The sequence below is a fragment of the Schistocerca serialis genome, chromosome 7, assembly GCF_023864345.2.
Source record: "Schistocerca serialis cubense isolate TAMUIC-IGC-003099 chromosome 7, iqSchSeri2.2, whole genome shotgun sequence".
Lineage (NCBI taxonomy): Eukaryota > Metazoa > Arthropoda > Insecta > Orthoptera > Acrididae > Schistocerca > Schistocerca serialis.
The window spans coordinates 416,286,581-416,307,949 of record NC_064644.1 but is presented as its reverse complement, the minus strand read 5'-3'; the positions used below and the strand labels follow the sequence as shown (position 1 = coordinate 416,307,949).

At 37.9% G+C, this 21,369-nt stretch overlaps 1 protein-coding gene across 2 annotated transcripts in view; it reads left to right on the top strand.

Moving 5' to 3' along the window:
* LOC126412667 (Bardet-Biedl syndrome 7 protein homolog) overlaps positions 1-21,369 on the top strand; it is a 136,651-nt gene that overhangs the window by 23,367 nt on the left and 91,915 nt on the right. Inside the window, exons 2-5 of one of the 2 annotated variants that reach the window (XM_050082370.1) lie at positions 754-877; positions 997-1,111; positions 11,549-11,678; positions 14,057-14,244. In XM_050082370.1, the coding sequence (XP_049938327.1) occupies positions 754-877; positions 997-1,111; positions 11,549-11,678; positions 14,057-14,244 (557 nt within the window). The remainder of the gene's footprint in view (positions 1-753; positions 878-996; positions 1,112-11,548; positions 11,679-14,056; positions 14,245-21,369) is intronic. The other variant, XM_050082368.1, reaches the window with a different exon arrangement.

The following is a 21,369-nucleotide window of genomic DNA, read 5'->3' as shown; positions in this document are numbered from 1 at the left end:
TGGGCACTCTTTTTGAGTCAGTGTGACTTAAAGGAGAAAAGATGCACAGTAGTATGTAATTGAGTACATAACAGACCATGGAAACTCCAGGGTGGAATATCAGCATCGTTATATTGTTGAGTATATAACAGTTGTTTTGAGAGGGGACTGCACGAATTAAATGCAATTAGCCTGATAGCTCTTGAATAAAAGTTGTGATAATCTCTGTATTCACACAAACAACTTTTGTATTTTATGTTATGACAGTAGTGCTTGTGCATTTTGTTTAATGCGTTGTTTTGCTTACAAGTTTGTGTTTATTGATTTGGTATGCAGATTTATCACTTTAGATTGTTTTAATATAAAAGGATCAAGAACTTACTAATAAAAGAGTTTGGCCTCAGCAGCCAGAGACTGTGACCGCGTGTGTGTGAGTTGCGTTTTCGTGAGTGTGTGTGTGTATGTTGTCTATTCCTGATGAAGACCTTTATGGTCAAAAGCTCACTTACTGACAGTCTTTTTTTTGTTGTGCCTATATGTGACTCAGTATCTCCACTATATGGTCAGTAGCAACTTCCTGTTTCATAATTTTGTCATTATTCCATCCTGTATTTTCCATTGTTTAATATAAGAGTAACGTGTTTTCTTTACAGTCTTAAGTGCATAGGTGTACGTGCATGTTCAGAATACACCAATGTTGTAGGACATGTAGCTTCTTATTTGTCTTTTAAATGATATTTATGAATGATTAAAGTGTCTTATTTCTGTCTTAAGGTAGCTGTAGCTGATAGAGATGGTGTTTTACAAGTATTTGGAGTGAAAAAAGGTGAAATTCATTTAGTATTCAAAACTCTGCCTGGGTCTCCAGTATCTTGCTTGCAGCTGGGCGGTGCTTTAGGTAACTTCATGATTGTTATCTGACATTTAATGTGTCTAATAAATATAACTTGAATTGTTGTGTCATGAATTACAAGTATGAATTTTAAGAGATGAATAAGAAGGCTGTATGCATTTCAGGAACAGTGCAGGATAAGGTATTTGTTTCATCAGGAAATGAAGTTCGTGGATATACTAAGAAAGGAAAACTGTTCCTTAGTTTTGACACCAATTTAACAGAACCAATCAAGTCGATGTAAGTAATTACTTTAGATATTTTATTGTACATAGGAAGGTATTTCATAGTCATACCTAATAACTTCACATTTTGATATAGCTGTTGCCTTCAAGTGACAAAAGTAAAAATCCAAAGGTCCAGAGATAAACCCTTGCAATCTTAGGTAATTTGCTGACAAGTCTAACATTCATTCTCAACCGTGGCTGTATCTGTTAAAAACATCAGTTTTGATTTCAACCATAGTTTTCAACAATCCTTGCTATTAATTACAAATTTACTTTTTTTATTTTTATATATGTCATTCTAATTGTAACTAGACATAAGGAAGGAGATGACTCTCTTCTTGTGAAGATCTATAAAGCAACAACAACCAATTGGATTACTGAACAGCTCCCTGAAGAATGGAAAAGTTCTCTAATTACCCTATCCACAAAACAGTCACCACATAACATGTAAGAACTTACCACGATATTGAAATGCTAAACATTTGTGATAAAATATTCTCAAACTGCCTTTTAGATCAAATTCAACTGTTAGCAAATGCAGTTGTACTGTGCCAAGGTGACTTTTAGCTGATGCAATTATAGGATACCAAAGTGAAATTTGCAAGGGGAGATCTACAACTGAACAGATCTTTATTTTTCAACATATTATGGAGAAAAGGTGAGCATGTCACCAAGACCCTCATATGTTCTTTGTTGACTTCGAGAAAGCATTTTATAGAATCCACGGACAGGAAATGATCAAGCATTTGATTTTGGTAAATTGCTTGTGAATCTTACAAATGCATACTTGGTTGACATTTCTGAAAGAATTGAAATTGTAAATAAGATGATAGAGGCCTTCAAAATTGAAACCACTCTGCTACAGTGTGACAGTTTTTATCACTATTATTCAACCTTGCTTTAGACAAGAAAATGGGAGAAACAATGTCTTAACAACCTAAGAGTTAACTATATGGAAGGACTCCAGATAATAATAATAATAATATAAAAAAAAAAGATTACAGTGGAACTTCGATTTTACATTCTCCGATTTTATGTTTTTTGCGATTATACATCACAAATTTGTAATCCCTGTGAAAAACCCATAAGATCAATGCTACAAATTCACCGACCTTACATTTCTTCCTAGTAAGGTTTTCCTCAATTTTAAGTTCTTACTTGAGGTCTCGCTTGACTTCGTCCCGTTTTCTTCCTGTTGACATTTGATGTGACTGAACAAGTTATGGGTGGCTCAAAATATGGATGGTTACCACCACGGGTGGTGGCAGAATTAAGGGAGTATTTTAGGCAGTTGTAGAGAGAGGAGATTGAGAGAGGAAATACTGACATAGTCCATGATCAGTGCTGCCAACACAACTTGCAACATTAGCTTAACCACACAATTATGATACAACTACTACTAGGTTGCAGCTGTAAGGGAAAAACAAGACAGTTGATGTGAAGTGTTTCAGACAGTGACAGTATGTGACGAAAGATCCCAGCCACCACCTTTTGTTGTGCCACTTATAACTCAGTCTCATCTTTTTGCATGTATTTCTGATGTACTGTATTCAGCAACAATATCAATCGTCAACATTTTTAAATTCAAACACTGAGCCTCGAAGTATATGCTCAGTCATAATTGAGGAAACGTCACCCATTTCCGTCTAGTAAACACTTATTGGCTAGTGACTCGTTAAGTCACCCGATAGGCAACACAGCCAACACACCACACTAAGACACATAAAATGAGCTCACCTACTGGATGTGTGGAGAGAGAAAGTGGCCCTTCAGTGACAGGAGTGCAGGTAGGGGTGAAAGCATTTTATGAGATGCTGAAAATATATTTTTCGTGCAGAAGATGTGCTATGACAGAGATGTCACACATAAATAGAACAAGGGTTTTGCGATAGCACATTTTTAAGACTTTCTTGTTCAAATCTGACATGATACAGTTGCAACAACTACATACACTACTCGTTTACATACTTTCCACCACACACACAGTACATACTGTAGATCATAAAGATTGGCAGCAGAGATAGAGGCATGAAGCGAAAATGCAGTACCTGAGATTTCTTTCAAATTTACATTTTACACAGTGTACAGAAATTCACTGATCCGATTTCTAATAAGCTTGTAAAGTCAATTGTGGAAGTAAACTCATTTTTTTACATCTCTGTTTCTCTCATCAAGACTAAAATAACACTTTAACAATGTAGGAAAAGCGAGATTGCTACTTACCGTAAAGAAGACACGTCAGGTTGCAGACAGGCACAGTTAAAAGACACTAACATGTACCTTTCACCCACAGCCTTCATCACTAAAAGAGACACACACACGCAACATTCACACACACACAGACAGACAAGCAAGCACACCCCACGCACACATGACTGCCAGCTTCAGCATCTCAGGCCCGATATGCTGAAGCTGGGGGGAGTCGTGTGCGTGAGGTGTGCTTGCTTGTGTGAGTGTGTGTGCGTGTGTGTATGTGTGTGTGTGTGTGTGTGTGTGTGTGTGTGTCTATTTTACTGACAAAGGCTGTAGCTGAAAGTTATATGAGTGTCTTAATTTTACCTGTCTGCAGCTTAATATGTCTTTTTTATGGTAAGTAGCAATCTATCTTTTCCTATATTGTTGATGATTTCCATTATTTGACTAAAATAATGTGTTCATGGTGGTAAGCATATAAAGTGCGGCTCATAAGAAAATCATTAAACAATAACAGCACTGATGACAAAGTATGTCATTAACCAGATGTTCGCATTTATGCTTATCATTTAACTACTTAGACGCTGTGGTGTTTTTGGTTTAATTCATCAGTTTTTGCTTTTGTCTGGGTGAGCGCGAAGCATGATTTGCCAAAAACGCATGTTTTCAACGTATTTGATTTGATTTGATTTGATTTATTTCGTGTTCCATAGGTCAACTGTGTTGAATACACAAGGACGTGGAACGAGTCAGTTTTTTACAAATACAGTCTGATAATCTTATAGCATATACAGAAATTTGAGTACATAATTATATAAAAACTTATACAGTAAATTCTTTGGGCAGCAATATAGAAAAAGAAAATACATATTTTCTTAGAATTATTAAAACACTACAGAAAACAGATACGGAGCACACACAGATACAGATCTCAGGTTAAATAAAATTCGTAGTGGCATTATGTCAACTTGTATTATATAATATTAAAATATTACAATTTATTTAGTTAAAAATTCATCTAGACTGTAAAAAGCTTTTTCTAGCAGAAATATTTTTAGTGCTTTCTTAAACTCGCTATTGTTATGAATCTTTGTCTTTATTTCGGGAGGAAGAGCATTGAAGAGTTTTGCTCCAGTGTAATGGACACCCTTTTGTGCCAAGCTCAAATTTCTGAGAGTTCACTGTGTATGTCATTCTTCCTCCGTGTGTTATGCTCATGATAATTACTATTTGGTTGAAATATATCTATATTTTTACAAACAAAACACATGAGAGAAAAAATATATTGGCATGTAGTTGTGTATATTTTAAGATTACGAAAACTATTTCTACAAGAGTCTCTTGGGCGCAATCTACATATAATTCTTAAAGCTCGCTTCTGTGCAATGAACACTTTCCTTGCTAATGGCTGGTTGCCCCAAAAAATAATTCCGTACTCAATGAGACAATGAAAATAGCCATAATAGGCCACTTTTGCAGTGTTAGGTTCAACACATGTAGTGACAACCCGTAAAGCATAGGTAGCAGAGCTAAGCCTCTTACAGAGATCAATAATATGTGAAGACCAGTTCATTTTCTTGTCAATGTGCACTCCAAGAAATTTTGTTGTTTCCATTCTGACTATTGGTTGATTACCACATGTCACACTTATCTCTCTCTCTTTTTCTGTTTTTGTACAGAATTGAATAAAGCTGGTCTTACTGGGATTTAATGAGAGACCATTCACCTTGAACCAATTAACCATATCTGAGAGTATGTGATTACTGAGTTCCTCAAGATTGTTGTCTGTTCTACTGCTCATAAAAATTGTGGTATCATCAGCAAATAATGTAAATTTACACGGCAGGCTTGTACATGATGGTAGATCATTTATAAAAATCAGGAATAATAGTGGCCCAAGAATTGAGCCCTGGGGCACTCCACATGTAATGGAACTCCATTCAGAATCTGAGGAAGTGTCACATACTCCACCCGAGCTATTCAACACAACTTTTTGTTTTCTGTCTTGGAAGTACGACTGTAGCCAATTGCCTGCAACACCACTTATTCCTACTAATTTTGCTTTTTGCAAGAGAATCTGGTGATCAACACAGTCAAACGCTTTGGATAAATCGCAGAAGACACCAAGTGCTAGCATTTTTTCATTAAGGGTTTGTAGAACTTCATTTGCAAGTGCGTAGACTGCGTCTTCTGTTGAACGGCCCTTTTGAAAGCCAAACTGGCTTTTGCTGAGAACTCCATTCTTCATGAGATGATCAGTAATTCTTACATGTATTAGCTTTTCTAGAATTTTGGAAAAAGCTGTCAGCAAAGAGATAGGTCGATAGTTAGTTAGTTCAGCTTTATCCTCCTTTTTGTACAGGGGCTTCACAATGGCATACTTAAGTCTACTGGGAACAACACCTTTCTGAAGGGAAGCATTGAAAATATGACAGAGAATGTCCCTTATCCACACACAAGAATATTTCAATAAATTACTAGATATATTATCAACCCCTGCAGAATTCGTACTTTTTAGAGACATGATGATTTTTTGAATTTCTTCTACAGTGACAGGATTAAGGTGCATTTCTGAAATTGTGTTAGAATATACAGCTTGACAAAGAGTTACAGCTTCATCAACATCGGGCTTGCAACCAATCTGTTGAGATACTGATAGGAAGTGTTTATTAAAAATCTCAGCCACCCTTTTGGGGTTATCTATTAGGATACCTTCATATCTGATATTATTTATATCTTCTTTACTTGTTGCATCTCTTCCTGTTTCTTTTTTTACAATGCTCCAAATTGCTTTTATTTTATTATTAGAATTATCTATTTTCTTCTCATAATAAAGGGCTTTTGATTTCTGTATTAGTTTCTTCAAAATTTTACAGTATATTCTATAGTGTTCCCATTTTTCTACGTCTTTACAGAATCTTATTGCAGCATAAGTTTCCCTTTTGGTTTTACATGACTGTTTTATACCTTTTGTAATCCAAGGCTTGCTTACAGAATTGGAAGCACTGTTTCTGACCCATTTCTTGGGAAATATTTCTTCAAAAAGAGCACAGAATTCATTTATAAAACAGTTAAATTTAGTATCAACATCATCATGGCTATATACTAAAGACCAATCCATTTGCTGCAACCTGTGGTTGAAAGTTCCTTTCGCCTTTTCATTAATTACTCTTATGACTTTCCATCGAGGAAATTCTTTTTTGAACAGATTAACGTCATAAATAGTGAGAATTTGTCCATCATGATCTGAAAGCCCACTTATAACCTGCCTGACAATATAATTCTGATGTCTATTTACATCTAAAAAAACGTTGTCTATCATAGTTTGGCACTCGGATGTAATTCTTGTTGGGAAATTTATTACTGAAGTCAGATTGAGTAAGGTCATCACAATCTCAAAGTCTATTTTATTCTTATTTTCTGTCAAAAAGTTTATATTAAAATCACCTAATACTACAATATCCTTCGCTTTTGAAAGTAACCATGACAGAAGGAGTTCCATTGAAAGCAGAAAAGTTTTTATGTCACCTGAAGGAGCCCTGTAGACAGCCAACACTATTATTGGATAGAATTTAGTTGTTATTTCTGTGGCACATGCCTCAAATTGTTGTTCCACACAATATTTCTTAATATCTATAGCTTTGTATGCTACACTATCCTTAACATAAATTGCTACTCCACCTTTATCTTTACTTTCCCTACAGTAGTATGTTACTAAAGTATAACTTGCTATAGATGGCAAGGCACATTTATCAGTAACATGGTGCTCAGTTAAGCACAAAATCTGGGCATTATTTATACTGTCCTTTTCACTAATGTTAATAAGGAGTTGATCTATTTTGTTTAAGAGGCCCCTTATATTTTGATGAAAGAAAGAGATGCCTTCCTCTTGCTTTTTCATTCTATTAGTGCTGTTACCTGACTGAGAATCCATTGGAGTCTGCCTTGAGACAGGAGAGAGGAGACACCTGACACTACCTACTGTTGTCCCTTCTTTTTCTTCGGGCCCACACACAAAAAATCGTTGAGATGAGAAGGAGGCTCAGCATTTCTTCTGTCCAACAGCCTTCTATTTGTTGTTGTTGATGGTGGTGTTGTTTCTGACACTTCAAATGTTGGTTCTACCACTACTGCTGTGTTTCCTTGTGAACTTGGAGTCTTCTCGTTTTTGTTATTTTCGTCTAAAATAATACTTGGCTGATGAGGAACAGTAGTTCTTTTGTTGTTGAAATCGATGTCCACTGTTCTTTCTGTTAAAATTTGGTCTTTTTTTACATGTTTTGCTGCTGCTGATGAAGTTTCTAATGAATTTTTTTGAAGTGTTTTCGTAATGGAGTCAGGCGATGGCAATGCAATTATCGTTTTGGTTTTGAATTTGTTTTGGTGGTTTTTTATTACCCTGGTTATCAGGCTTGTCAGATATTCTTTCCCCAAGCCATTCAGGTGAAGTCCGTGTTGCGTGTGGAATCTACGTCCAATACTGCTTATATCAACGCATTTCACGTTTTTAAAATGTTTGCAGATTTTTACAAACTGACTGTTGGCACTTTCTATTTCCCTGTTAACACATGACCATCTTACAAGATCATAGCGATGCGGAATATTGACAAGTATTACGTTAGTGTGAGTGAGGTTCCTCAGACACTGTTTAAGATCGCGCGTTGCACTCAATGTTTCATTTTTGTAGACATCGTTTGCGCCTCCCATAAGTACAACGAAGTCTTTATCATGCAGATTTTTTGCCTCTGCGGATTCGGTCATTTTTTTAATTTCGCTAAGTGGGGCTCCCGGTTTCACTATACCACACGAAAATGTTTCAGTTGTTTCTTTTAGTTTACTAGGAAGTCCACGACCATGGCTGTCTGAAAACACAAACAGTTTCCTGTTATTGGAGTTCACAATTTGCGAATCGTTTTGTATTGTTTTACCACACACTTCGACACAATTTTTGGTCGGCACATTTATATTGACCTCCTTCACAGTTGTTTGCGTCAGTAAATTTTCTTCTCTTACCTTATTCCCCAAAGTGCCATTTTGCTTTTCCCAACGTTCATGCGAACTGTAAGTTGCATTTTCACTATCGGCGATCGAAAGTACTTGAAATGTGTTTTCGTGCACAAAGCTTGCGTAACTTTCGCAGGTTTTCCGAATTTGCACTTTGGACTTGCTGTTTTTGCACTTTACATTTGACCACTTTTCCGTAACGGACGAACTATCTCGCACAAGTTTTAGCGTGTTCAGTTCACTATTTTCTTGTTGTATTTTCGAAATGTATAATTTGTAGTCGTAGCATGTCAGAAAACAGCTCAATTACCTTGTACCCAGATAGCAGTTTCGATTTTTTGATGAGTTTTTACTTCCTGTTACAAATCTGTAATTTTTTAAGAGCTGATGCAATTGATTATCACAAATTATTGTATAAACATTGTAGTGTATATTTAATTTCCTTCACTGGGATAAATTTTATGCAAAATATTGGAGAGGATTGTAATTTTTAATCATATATGCCAATTACATGTGTTTTTGCTCATATTTTTGGGGGTTTCAACATTTTCCTTAATTCTTGTATTTTCCTCAATTATGCATTTTTAAGTCTGGACTACATGAAAATGTAAATAGGGGTTTCACTGTATATGAGACTAAACAGAGCCTGAAGTGGGTCCCAGGGCCACTTCTATATTTCCATCCTGCATGTGAACCATACCTGCAAATACAAGAATTCAAATTACGGGGTGATGTATTCGGACAGCTACCTTACCGCCAAGCCAAAATACATCTGAGATCACAAGCTGACAACCAAAGCTACAATTGCCTTCATTCTACCCTCATGACAAGAAGTCCTTCAACAAATTATAAATGAAACATTTATAAATGAAATCAAATGAAATGGTCATATGGCATTGGTGACCAGGATTCTCCACCAGCTGTTGAATTGCAAGTCTTTTCAGTTGATGCCACATTGGGTGACTTGCATGTAGATGATGAAATGATGATGATGACAACACAATACCCAATCCCCAAGTGGAGAAAATGTCTGACCCACTGCACGGTATCAGATGTTCTGACCATTTAGCCAAGGGGGCAGAAAAACACCTATAAAAGGCAGATCCAACTAGCTGTTGTGTGTGGATGTGCTACCTAAAGTACCAAAAGTGTAAACTGGACAGAATGTTGTTTGAAAGAAAAGTTCTCCATAAAATATGTGAACCCATTTGTTGTAATTTGGTGCACATCATGTTTATTGAAAATGAAGCGCAAGAGCAATTTACTCAAAGTACAAATCCAGTGCTCAGTAGTTGTTGGTAAACAGTAAGGGAGAATCCGGGCAACACAATAGCCTATAGTAAGTACATGAGACAGGCTGGAACATAATGAAATAACTTCTTGCTAGTAAGAACATGAATATCCTTATTCTTTGTTGCGTAGGCCTACATGTACCATCCAAGGGACCTCTGGTTAGCACCACATGGCTCTGTGTGGAGGCAGGAGTGTGTTCACTTCTTGGAGGATCTCTGTCAATGTAAGTCAATGGAACAAAGTGCCACTGGTGGTCCATTTTGACAATCCTTGCTGCCTGTGTCCCTACCATTGTCATTATTGGATACAATATCCCCCCTCCTGATATGACACATAAGGGAAGAACCTGTTGAGGAGCACAATACAAACATGAGTTAGCAAGGCACTCAGTCTTGCTGTCTATTGCTGAGAAAAAGAAAGAGAGAGAGAGTGAGAGTTGAGGGTGAGTTGAACAACCACCTGTTGAGTCTTAAATTTCTGTTTCAAGTAGTCACACATCATTTTGTGCAGTTAAGAAAAGCGTTAAGGAAAATTAGACTTTTAACATCAAGATGGCCCTTACTGGTAAGTGATCTGACGCTAGCCTAACCTCACTCAGTTCAAGGCCTGTCAAAGCATGGTGTCATTATTTTTTCCCCCCATTTTGCAGTGATTGTGGTTATGGTGAATGAAATTCTTGCAATGAGTGGTATGCCTCTTGATACATATGACTTCCTATTAATCAGACTCGTGGCCTGGACCGTCTGGAAGTTTGTAGTGTGTATGCAATGACATGACAGCTGGTAGGCTTTAACCCTGTTTGATAATCACATGCTGATAAAAACAGAGCCCACCAGTGTAAGTGTTGAGATGTCTTATGTGATAAAAGAGATTGAAGACTAAACTTTGTGAACTGAGTTTTGTGGTCCGTCAAAAGGTGAAAACTGACAGCACAGAGATAGATACAGATTTGGCTTACAGCATAAATAATCACTGGTACCACTTTTTCTGTTTGCACGTTCTTTTACTGAGCTGATTTAAATGTGCGGATATGAAAAGGATGGGCTGCTTGTAATTGCTTTGTCGATGTGTGACAACTCTTCCTCTGCCTTATTGTGATGCATCAGTAGCTATTATCTATGGTTTGTTTGGCGAGCACAAGACTAGACGAGATGCATCAGTAGCTATTATCAGTGGTTTGTTTGGTGAGTTCAAGACTAGATGAGATGCATCAGTAGCTATTATCAGTGGTTTGTTAGTCGAGTACAATACTAGACAAGGTGCAGACTGTTTGAGGATATGAAATGCTTTGTTACATGTAGTGACCATACAAACCCTGCACCCTTCTTCCAAAGTGTATTGAGGGGGTGTGAAGTCTATGCTGCTTCGTCAGCATTCAGTTGTTTACTTTTCCCCTTAAGGGATATAGATGTTTAGGCTGAAGAGGCAGCTTGTTATTAATGGCTTGTGCTATTGTCAGGTGGAAAGAATACCCCTTTTGCTGATTATGAAATGTAAATATTTGAAAGAGCATTGCAAAAAGTGACATTGACTTATATTACACTTCAGGTCAGAATTGTTAATGATTTTAGTAGATATGCTAGCAAGAACTGTTTGTTCAGCTGACTTAAATGTACATATTTTGATTTTACTAGATCTGTCTCTGGTCTTTGACTTATACCACAAAGCTTGATATGCCTTATGGGCATTGTGAAATATACTTCTCATTTCATATTGTGATTATTTACACAGTCAAAGAGGATGCTGGAATATTTAAGTTCTTTTATTTGTCCAAATGTTACATTTTTAATGTTCAAGATGTCATTGCCTTTGGGTGTGTAAATGAGTGCAAAATTTTTGTTTAGTTAACATTTAATAGCAAACCAGTTGCTCATGAGAGCTTTCATTAACAGCTGTTTGATAATTATAATTTCTCTTTTATTATCTTCTAATAGTTATTACTTATCCTGATTTGTTTCAGGTATGTCTGTGGAAGCAATCTTTTAGTATGTGGTGATCATGCATATAATCAATATTTTGACTGTAAAGATGTTAATTCTTTTCTTTGTGGAGATCGCATAGTTGATGTCATTGCTCTGGGGGCAGAAAAGGTGACTATTTCTGATTTTAATAATGCTTGCATATGTGTTATATATTGTGCAACACTATGGGGTGCATTTATCTTTAGTAAAGTAAGAACAGAGAAATGAATTAGAAATATACCAAATATTGTTCTTTAACGTGTCCTCAGATTCTTTTGCAGTGGCATGCTTCGATAATATCTTCTTGGTTTACAAGCCACATAATTTTGAATAAAACACTTGAGCTTTCAATTGCTGTTTCCACCAATGTCACCAAAAGCTGCAGTCACCGGCAATCGGGCAATCAGTTGGTAATTTCAACTCCTGATGATGATGGTGGCGACAGCTATCGAAAGCTTGAGTGTTTTATTTGAAATTATGCTGATTATAAGCCAAGAACATTTTTATTGATGTTCTGTAATGGTTTACTGCACCGAGAATCCTTGAAGACTCTCTTTTGCTCTTTCTAAACCCCCCCCCCCCCTCCCCGCCCTCCCCGCCCTCTCTCTCTCTCTCTCTTCACATACACACAAACAAACATTTATTGGGACAAAGTACTGGTAGAATGGCACAACTGTATTTGAAAAACTAAATTGACCTTTTTTATTGTTTTGTTATTTCACTTCATACCGGCAGATCAGATCTATGAAGCTTACATGCAAGAAAACATGCACATACTGTTGTATGATGCAGTCTTCAGTCTAAAGCTTGGTTTGAATACGCTCTCCATACTCTCCTGTGCAAGGCTCTTATCCATGTAGTGCAAACAACATACATTTGTACCTGCTTACTGCGTTCACACCTTGATCTTCGTGCGGCACTCCCCTTCCATTATCCAATTGATAATTCCTGGATGTCTAGGATATGCCCTGTCAACCAACCAATCCCTTCATTTAGTCAGGTTCTGCCTTCCTTTTCTTTCTTTTTTTTTAACCTCCTTAACAGTTGCTTGATCTACCTGTCTAATCTTCACATTCTTCTGATTCACCACATTTGAAATACTTCTATTCTCTTCCTGTCTAGACTGTTTACCGCCAACATTCCACTTCTGTATGAGGCTACACTCCAGACAAATGCCATAAGAAAATACTTCCTACACTTACATTTGCTGTAAAAAATTATCTTTTTCAGAAGTGATTTGCTTGGTATTTCCAATCTGCATTTTATGTCATCTCTATGTAGGTCAGAATCAGTTATTTTGCAGCCCAAATAGCCACACTCATCTACTGCTTTTAGTTTCTCATTTTTTAGTTTAATTCCCTAACCAACACTAGATTTAATTCAAGTACATTCCCATATCATTGTCTTAATTTTGTCAATATTCATCTTATAGCCTCTTTTCAAACCACTTTGTTTGCAGAAAATAAAATGTTGATCAGAATTTAATTTTTGTGGCGTATGTGGAGATAAGGAGATTCTAAAATTTGTGACATGAAGATTTTATTTCAAATGAGAGAGTGTCTTCCATAAGGAACGGAATGCAGTGGCATAGTAGGGATCATCAGATACTAACAGAGGTTTTATGCTGGTATTGAAACTGGCCCAAGCCTCTCAGTTTAATAGAGTCTAAGACTTTAAACATTTTCATACTGAATGTATTGTGTTGCTTCTTGTCAAAAAGTATGTTCAATACAATTAAATAAAATGTTAATGGCGTGGCCTTGAAGAGCATATAATCATTATCTTAAGTATGTCGTCAAAAATGTGAATTGGCTACCAGAAGGAAATCTTAATCATCTGTAAACTTTTTCTTGAATACTATTCGGAGGGGGTGTGGGATACAAGCAGTCTCCCTGCACATTTACTAGTGCAAGTATAGAAAAAGCACAAAGGGAATATATCCCACCTTCTACAAGCAGTGCAGCTGCTGTATTAATGCTTTCTGGTATGTCCCAAGTACTCATTGCAAACAATGAGTGTTCTATTGCTAGGAATCACAAGTAGTGTCTGTGTCACAAGGAAGCGTTCAGTCACACATTTTAGTGGAAAGAGGCAAACACAGCAAAGCAAAATGAAGCACAGTATTCACCAGTGGCTATTATTGTGCTGCTATATGCAGCATTGTTTTGCTGGATGCAAAGCATGTCTCCTTACTGCTACCAACTCAGAACTCTTTTAGTCGAGATTTTGAAAAAAAAAAAAAAAAATTATAGGCTGTATATGGACTTGCAGCTGTTGAAGATTGTTTGAAAATTATTCTTATCCTGGGTGGCTAGGCATGGCACGTAGGGAAAGGCAGATATGAGTTAAAATAATCTGTGTGAAAACCTGAATGTTGGGCGAATCCAGTTATTTTACTTGTAAATTTCAATATTATGTGCTGTAATCTGTTTCATCTTCTGTACATACACCAAAATAATGTATACTCAGTGAAAATTAGAAATAATTTTTCTGATGTCCATCTGTAGGGTAACAATAAGTTGTTGGCAGTTTTGGCATGTGAAGACAGAATTTTGCGGGTATTGGATCGACATGATCTCTTACACAGTGTAGAGTTAGAGTCTGTGCCATCAGTGCTGTTTCCATTTCCTGGAAGTGATGACCAGATATTATATGGAACTGTTGATGGAAGAATTGGTGTCGTCACAGTTACAAGGTGAGTCAAACACAAATAATTAAGCTGTCTGGCCAAGTAGAATGAATTAGCATTTACTTATGTCTAAAGGGATTTAATGTACTAAGTTTATTTAACAAGATTATACTGAATTTATCATTTGAATAATTCAAAAAGTACACTCACTATTGCTTTAGTTAAACAATTATTATCAGTGCTGTCTGCACTCTCCTCTGTAATAGTCATATTGAAACAGCGTGTAACAGTTTTTACCAAGAACAAAAACTAAAATACACAGACTTTCTTGTCTCTAATGTACTTATCTTTCTTCTTCTTCTAAATTCTGGTTTGAATACAGTTTGAATCTTTTTTATTTTCTACATTCTTTGAAATTATCTGTCCACCGTTGTTATATACACATCCTTTTTTCCCTTTCATGCTCCATCTGAATACTGGTGTCTTTTTTTTTCTTCTTCAGCTGAAATATAAACAGCATTAGTCTTCTAAATTTTTTACACTAAGCTCCCATACAACATCCACAATTATAACTCTCTAGCTCTCCTCAGAGTATCTGAGATATAAAAACCCCAAGTGTACAAACCAATTAGAACTTTTCACTTTCCAAATAAGCTACATTTATTGCAATACTTGCCTATTTAGAACCTGTAAATAATTTCATGTAGCTTCATAATGCTTCGATACACATTTCTTGGGATCAACTCTTTGTGCAGTTTTAGCTTTAATTACAGCTATTTCAGCACATGATAAGATTTAGTGGGAAATGAGAGATATAAACAATATTAAGTTTTACTACTTAGCTTTAGTGTTTGCTGCTTGAAGTTCATTTGCAGATAATACCATATTCTTGATGTTAAATGTAGATAACAAAATTCTAATTGCCAATAAACCCTTTTTTTATTTTTCTTTGGGTCAAATTTTCTAAAAACACACACTTCACAGAAAATTCATTTTCAATAACTAAGACAGGTCAAAATTCTTAAACGAACAGATAGTGAAACACAAACTTTGTTTGCATCATGAAACTACCTAGGAAAGACCTGAAACAAATGACTCAGTTGGTGTGCATTTACTCTATATATAGGGTGAACATTAATAAAACCGATGAACTGCAGGGATGAACTCCTGACTAGAAATGGAGGAAAGAAGGTCCTAATGGACATGTGTCCATAAATGGATGGTATGTGTGCAATGACAACAGATTGTCCCAGAACATAATACAGAGCTGCATTGCATCCACGTCACAACAGATGTTCAAAGTGGCCGCCAGAGGATGCGATGGATGTGTTCACATGTCACATCGTGGACTGCCGCACTTTCTTTGTATGTTCTAGCCTCTCTCTGAATTGCATCATATGCTTCGTGAACACGCTGTTGAAGGTCTGCATATCAGAAACTGGTTCAGCACACACAGTGCTTTTCAGATTCCCCTAGAGTTAAAAATCCAGGGAACTTGAGACTGGTGATCTAGCAAGCCATGCTGCAGGGCCTCCATGCCCTACCCAACGAGCGGGGAGGATGTTTTTGAGGTGTTGGTAAACTGTAATTTTGAAGTGGGGTGGTACTCCGTCATGCAGAAACCACATAACCTGTCATATTGCCAAAGGCACATTCTCAAGCAACCCAGGCAGAGTATTCCACAAGAAATCCAGGTACGTTCCTCCATCAAGCAGAAACCACATAACCTGTCAGTTGCCAAAGGCACATTCTCAAGAAACCCAGGCAAAGTATTCTACAAGAAGTCCAGGCATTGTGAAATAATAACCAGTCCAAGTATGTGGTCACCAAGAATTCCTGCCCATACATTCACCCTGAACCGATGCTGATGAGATGCTTCATCCATTTCCTGAGGGTTGTCTGTAGATCATAGATAACAATTATGCAGATTGATGATGTCAGTTCTGGTAAATGTTGCTTCATGGTAAAGAAGACTGATGACTTCCATAATTGTGATGGACCGGTGCAAAAACCATCAACAGGATCCTTCCAGTAGCAGGAAATATGCTGCTGATAATCCTCATACGCGTTGCAAGCGATAGGGATAGTAGTGGCTGTCATGCAAGATACACGTAATCATACATTGACTTACATCATGTTGGCAGGCTATTTGCCTTGAACTTGTACTACAGTTTGTCTCAATATCCTGTAGAATGCTGTTCTCCAAATCTGGTGTGCACACAGTCAGCAGTGTCCCTGCATGTTCGTTATCTGAAAGGACCCGTGATCACATAAACGCCCAAAAAGGGTTTCAAATGTTGTGCGACGTGGTTGTTGGCTGCGAGGATACTTGTTTGGTACAGCCGGGCTGCCTCACAACCAATTCCACCTGCTTGGCTGTACAGAAACACCACCTTGGCTTGGTTTCAACATGAATACCAGACCATTCTGTTGCTTACAGAAAGCTGCATCAATCACACAACCTGTAACACACAAGGAACACATGGCACATGGTCAGAGGAACTTTCATTCCTCAGTGGCATCTACTGTGGCAATGATGCAGTTCCAAGCACATGTTCATAGGATCTTCTTTCCTCCATTTCCAGTCAGGAATCTGTCCCTGCAGTTTCTCAGTTTTATTAATGTTCACTCTGTATAATCGTGTGGTACATGCCAGAAAGTTCCGGGACAATATTCTTTTCTAAATACAATAATTTTTAATTAAGACTTCTGTTATAAAAAATAATACAATTGTGGCAATGACAATTTTAATGCTCAAAATAATTATTGTTTGAAAAAATATGAAATTATCAATTGAAAATTCAAGAATGTACAGTTTTGTTCACTTTAAAAACATTATGAGTTTCTGTTAAAATGTGCTTTTCCACAGAAACTAGTTGTCTTATTTTGACCAGGTACTCAATTAGCTTCATGCACAGTGGAAATGAAATTTGAACACTGTCATAGTCCATCTGTGATGCCAAATGCACATCTTGCTGTGATATGGAGTCTCTTTCCAATAATTTGTGATGCTTTGTACATTCCCTATAACAGCATTTGTAAATGAACATCAATCTCTGTTTTACACGTATATCATTCTGAAGTGCGCTATGCTTCCTTTTAATGTAAAATAACTAGCATGTGTAAATGAATATCAATCTCTGTTTTACACCTATATCATTCAGAAGCACATTATGCTTCCTTTAAATGTAAAATAACATAATCTGCCATTCCTACAGTTACATACGCAGACAGTTTCCTTACCAAATCTATCATTGAGAGAAAATGTTTGAACATGAAAACCGTGATTTCATTAACAAATAATGATCTCTGATCTCCCATCCTTTCGTTGTCAGATGGAAACCATGTAGCTTACGTGGGTGACGCTTTGTTGCGCCACCATGATAATGTAGACAGTATTTCCAAGTGACAAATTGAATGGCAGTTCTCTTTAACGGTGGATAATAGCAAATTGATGCCAATAAAAAAAGAGAGTAAATTTCTGTAGCTGAACCATGCCCCCTCCTCCAACCTCATTTTTAGGGTTAATACTGTGAAGTTATGTGAAATGGGACAAATTCATGAAATTCACTGTAGGGGAGGCCAATGGAAGAGCTAGATTTGTTGGCAGGATTCTCGAAAATTGCAATGCGTCTATTAACAAGACAGCAAAGAAGATGTTAGTGTGACATATTCTAGAATGCTTCTCTTGCCTTTAGGGGGACTCATTCTATGTGTCTGGCAGCAAATGTTGTAGCAATTCAGATAGATGGCAACAGGTTGGTGTAACAAATATGAAAATGTGACAGAGGTGCTCAAAGGATTAAAATGAGAATTGTTAAAAGACATTTTTCTTGTGTCATACTCTCAAGAAAATTTAAAGAACTGGGTAGACTGTGCAATTCTGCTCCTTTTATCATGCATCTCAATTAGGAACAAAGACAATAAGCTAAGATTTATTATAACGTGAACAGAAACTTACATTTAGTCATTTCCTACTATTTCATGTGTGACTGACATAGGACAGGATGTGGCTAATCCACCACTATGCACTGTGCAGTGCCTAATGTGGCATGTCTATAGATGTAAACAAAGAAGTTGGTAGAAATAATTGAAACTGTAGCAGTAAATGTTACCTAAACACAATAAATAAAACCCTGTTCATCCTCAGGGTAGGTGTGAGCTGATTACTGTTGTGGTCCTGCTGACTGACTTAATACTCCTTCCCTTGTTATGTATATCTATTCAGTGAATACTTTTTTCTGAAATTTCAAAAGATCATGTAATTAATAAATAGACCATGCTACACTTCTGGTGTGAACTGAAGGAAATCACAAAAGCATGATATAATTCCCCTCCGAAATAAATTTTTTACAGTATATTTATTTCATCAGTATGGTAGCAACAACAAAATTCCCTGCATACTGCATGTGGACACACTAAAACTAAAGTATTGTACACTATGGAAAAGCACACTATTAAAACTATGCATTTCTCATAGTGACAATGTTGATAAAATCAGAGATGTGCTGGGTTCCATGGAAAGTAGCATTAGGAAAGGATAGAAATGTTATTGATCCACTACTTATCAGTGACCTGCATAGTGTGGAGCTGGCTGGTGGCCATTTGCCTGGAATGTTCCCAAAATAGTGTTCCCACTTCAAAAACCGACATGTTTCTATGTATTGTCAGACGTCTGGCCTATTGGCTATCATTTTGTGGAATTATATCGGCTCTTCTCAAGGCCATGTATGTTTTTGTGTGTAATATTTTTATCTTAGTTATACTGCTGGCAATGTAATTTTTTGATATACAGTGATAACATCTGTAAAAAAACTGGGAAATTTGCCTTGAAAATAGGTAGTTGTTGCTTGTCATGTGCGGAGAAAAAAAAAATAGGTAAGTCAGTGAAACATGACATCTTACGTGCTGTCTCCATTCCAGACTATTTGGCAGTCTTCTGAAACTTGTATTTTGGGTAACAAATATGCATAAATACTTACGTAACTGTAGTGACTGGAGTGTGACAAGACTGGGAATGACTCAAGAATCCTCGGAACTGGCCGACTGGCGAAGGGTATTAAACAGCGAGTCACCGAGTGCGAACTGAAGTACAACAACAACAACAACAACAACAAGAGGAAGACAGACAGCAGAGATCGCAAGGCAGAATAACAGGTCCAACAAATGATCCAGATTGAAACCTAAGGCGCAACAAATATTGAGACTAAAACAGTGATATGTAGAGGCAACAATACATAACAGCAGTGCAGTCACCAGTGAGGACAGAGCCGCTGTACTGCTAGCCTTAAAGTGTGGCTGTGAGCACTTGTCGGCCAGCTAGATGGGCATGCCCCTACGGCCAGCACTGCAGCAGCGACAACTAGCCATTACTGTTGTAACAGTTCTGTCTAGCAGCCATCTTTGAAAACAGTGTCATCCAGCAGACTTTCAAAATTAGTAGGCAAGGGTACCAGATCCTTCGTCCGTGGTATGGTTGTGTAGGGCTGGAACAACATATGCAGTGCTGTGGGAGGTGAACTTGTGGCACAGTTGGTGTCCTGGCACTGAATCCCGCCAGCTGGCAGGAGGAACTGGGGGTGGGGCCTGGCAGTGCAGGCAACATCGGCTGAGAATGCAAAGGCCACACGAGACCTCTATCTCTATGCCCACATCCGCAGGAACCGCTGTTCGTGGTCAGGGGTGCTAGTATGTGTGTATGGTCATGAGACTGGCAAGGGTGGGCTTTCCAGGCACAATGGGGCTACCAGCAGTGATGCAGTCAGTAGTTGTGGACAGAGTGTTTGGTATGATGGCCTCCAAACCCTTCAGAGTGTCAGCTGCCCTGAGGCACTGCCCATAAGCAGTAACCACTTTTCTCTTGCCTGTGCAAGTGTGGCCACACTGCCGTGTTTGATGGATAACACCCTGCATGCAATGTCTGGGGTTCCTAGAGCTGCAGGATTAGGAGACGGAGGAGAAGTACATAATTGCCACCCATGAAGGAGCTCTACTGGACAATGGTTGTGGATGGGAATGGACGTGTATGTGCTCAGGGAGATCATGAGTGCAGCTGTGATGGTGATTCTCATCACTTTTAACATTTTCTGTTTAAATGTTCGCACCCTACATTCTGCCTCACCATTGGAGGAAAAGTGAATCAGTGGAATGAAGAGATGTTTGATGCCATTCGAGGCACAGTATTTGTCGAAGGCCGTCGCCTTGAATTGGGGTCCATTGTTTTGTCACAGTGGTGCAGGAGAGACCTTTGGTGCCAAGAATCAACGTGTGCATTACTTGGGGCATCTATTGTGTTGACACCATGCTCACGTCGTATGGGTAATTATAGAAAATGTTCCATGACAATTGACCCACACAGAATTCAGAAATCTCCAGATGAATGCGGTCCCAGGGGCAGCAGTGGATGAACCAGTGGGCAAAAGATCAGTGTTTAGCAGCCTTGTACTGGGCACAGGTGGAACTGCTGTTCATCACACTGTGGCCTTGACATCCTTCATCAGACCTGGCCAGTAGGCATGTTGCCTTGTGAGTGCTTTCATCCTCGACACAGAACTCTATGATGAATGAGTTATGAGTTGTAAACATCGTGGCCACAAGGCAGTCAGAATGATGACAAAGTGAGTATTGGCCTGCATGTCAAGCAGGAACACACGAGCAGTGATGGATAAGCAGTGATATTGGCAAACCTAACTCTGGAGCTCCAGATTTGCAAGCGTTGAAAAATAAGTGGGCCACTCATGGAGCACATAGTGCATGGTGTGCCATAAAATAAGATCATGTTGTGTGTCTGCAGTGATTTGAGTAGCTGCAATGGGAATCCCTTCCGAGGTGTGTCGCTGTTCCATGTTGATGTGAAAGCGTGAGATTTCCTGTCGGAACTTGTGGGTAGGCAGGAAAGAGTGTCCACATTTGTGTGTTGTGCTGTGGGCTCGTGTTTAATAGTGTAATTGTAGGAGTTGAAGAACAACATCCGGCCCTGTTGCTGTTGTGTTCTGAAAGACGGGAATGATGCCTGATGAGCACTACTACTGTTTTTTGATCTGTGGTGAGGGTAAACTTTGTCCTGAACAGGTAAACATGGGACTTCTTTATTGCATATATAATAGCCAAAGCTTCTTTTTTCTTTGCGAGTAATACTTTTGGTCAGTTGTCAATGTCTTTGATGCAAAGGCAATTGGTTGTTCAGTATCC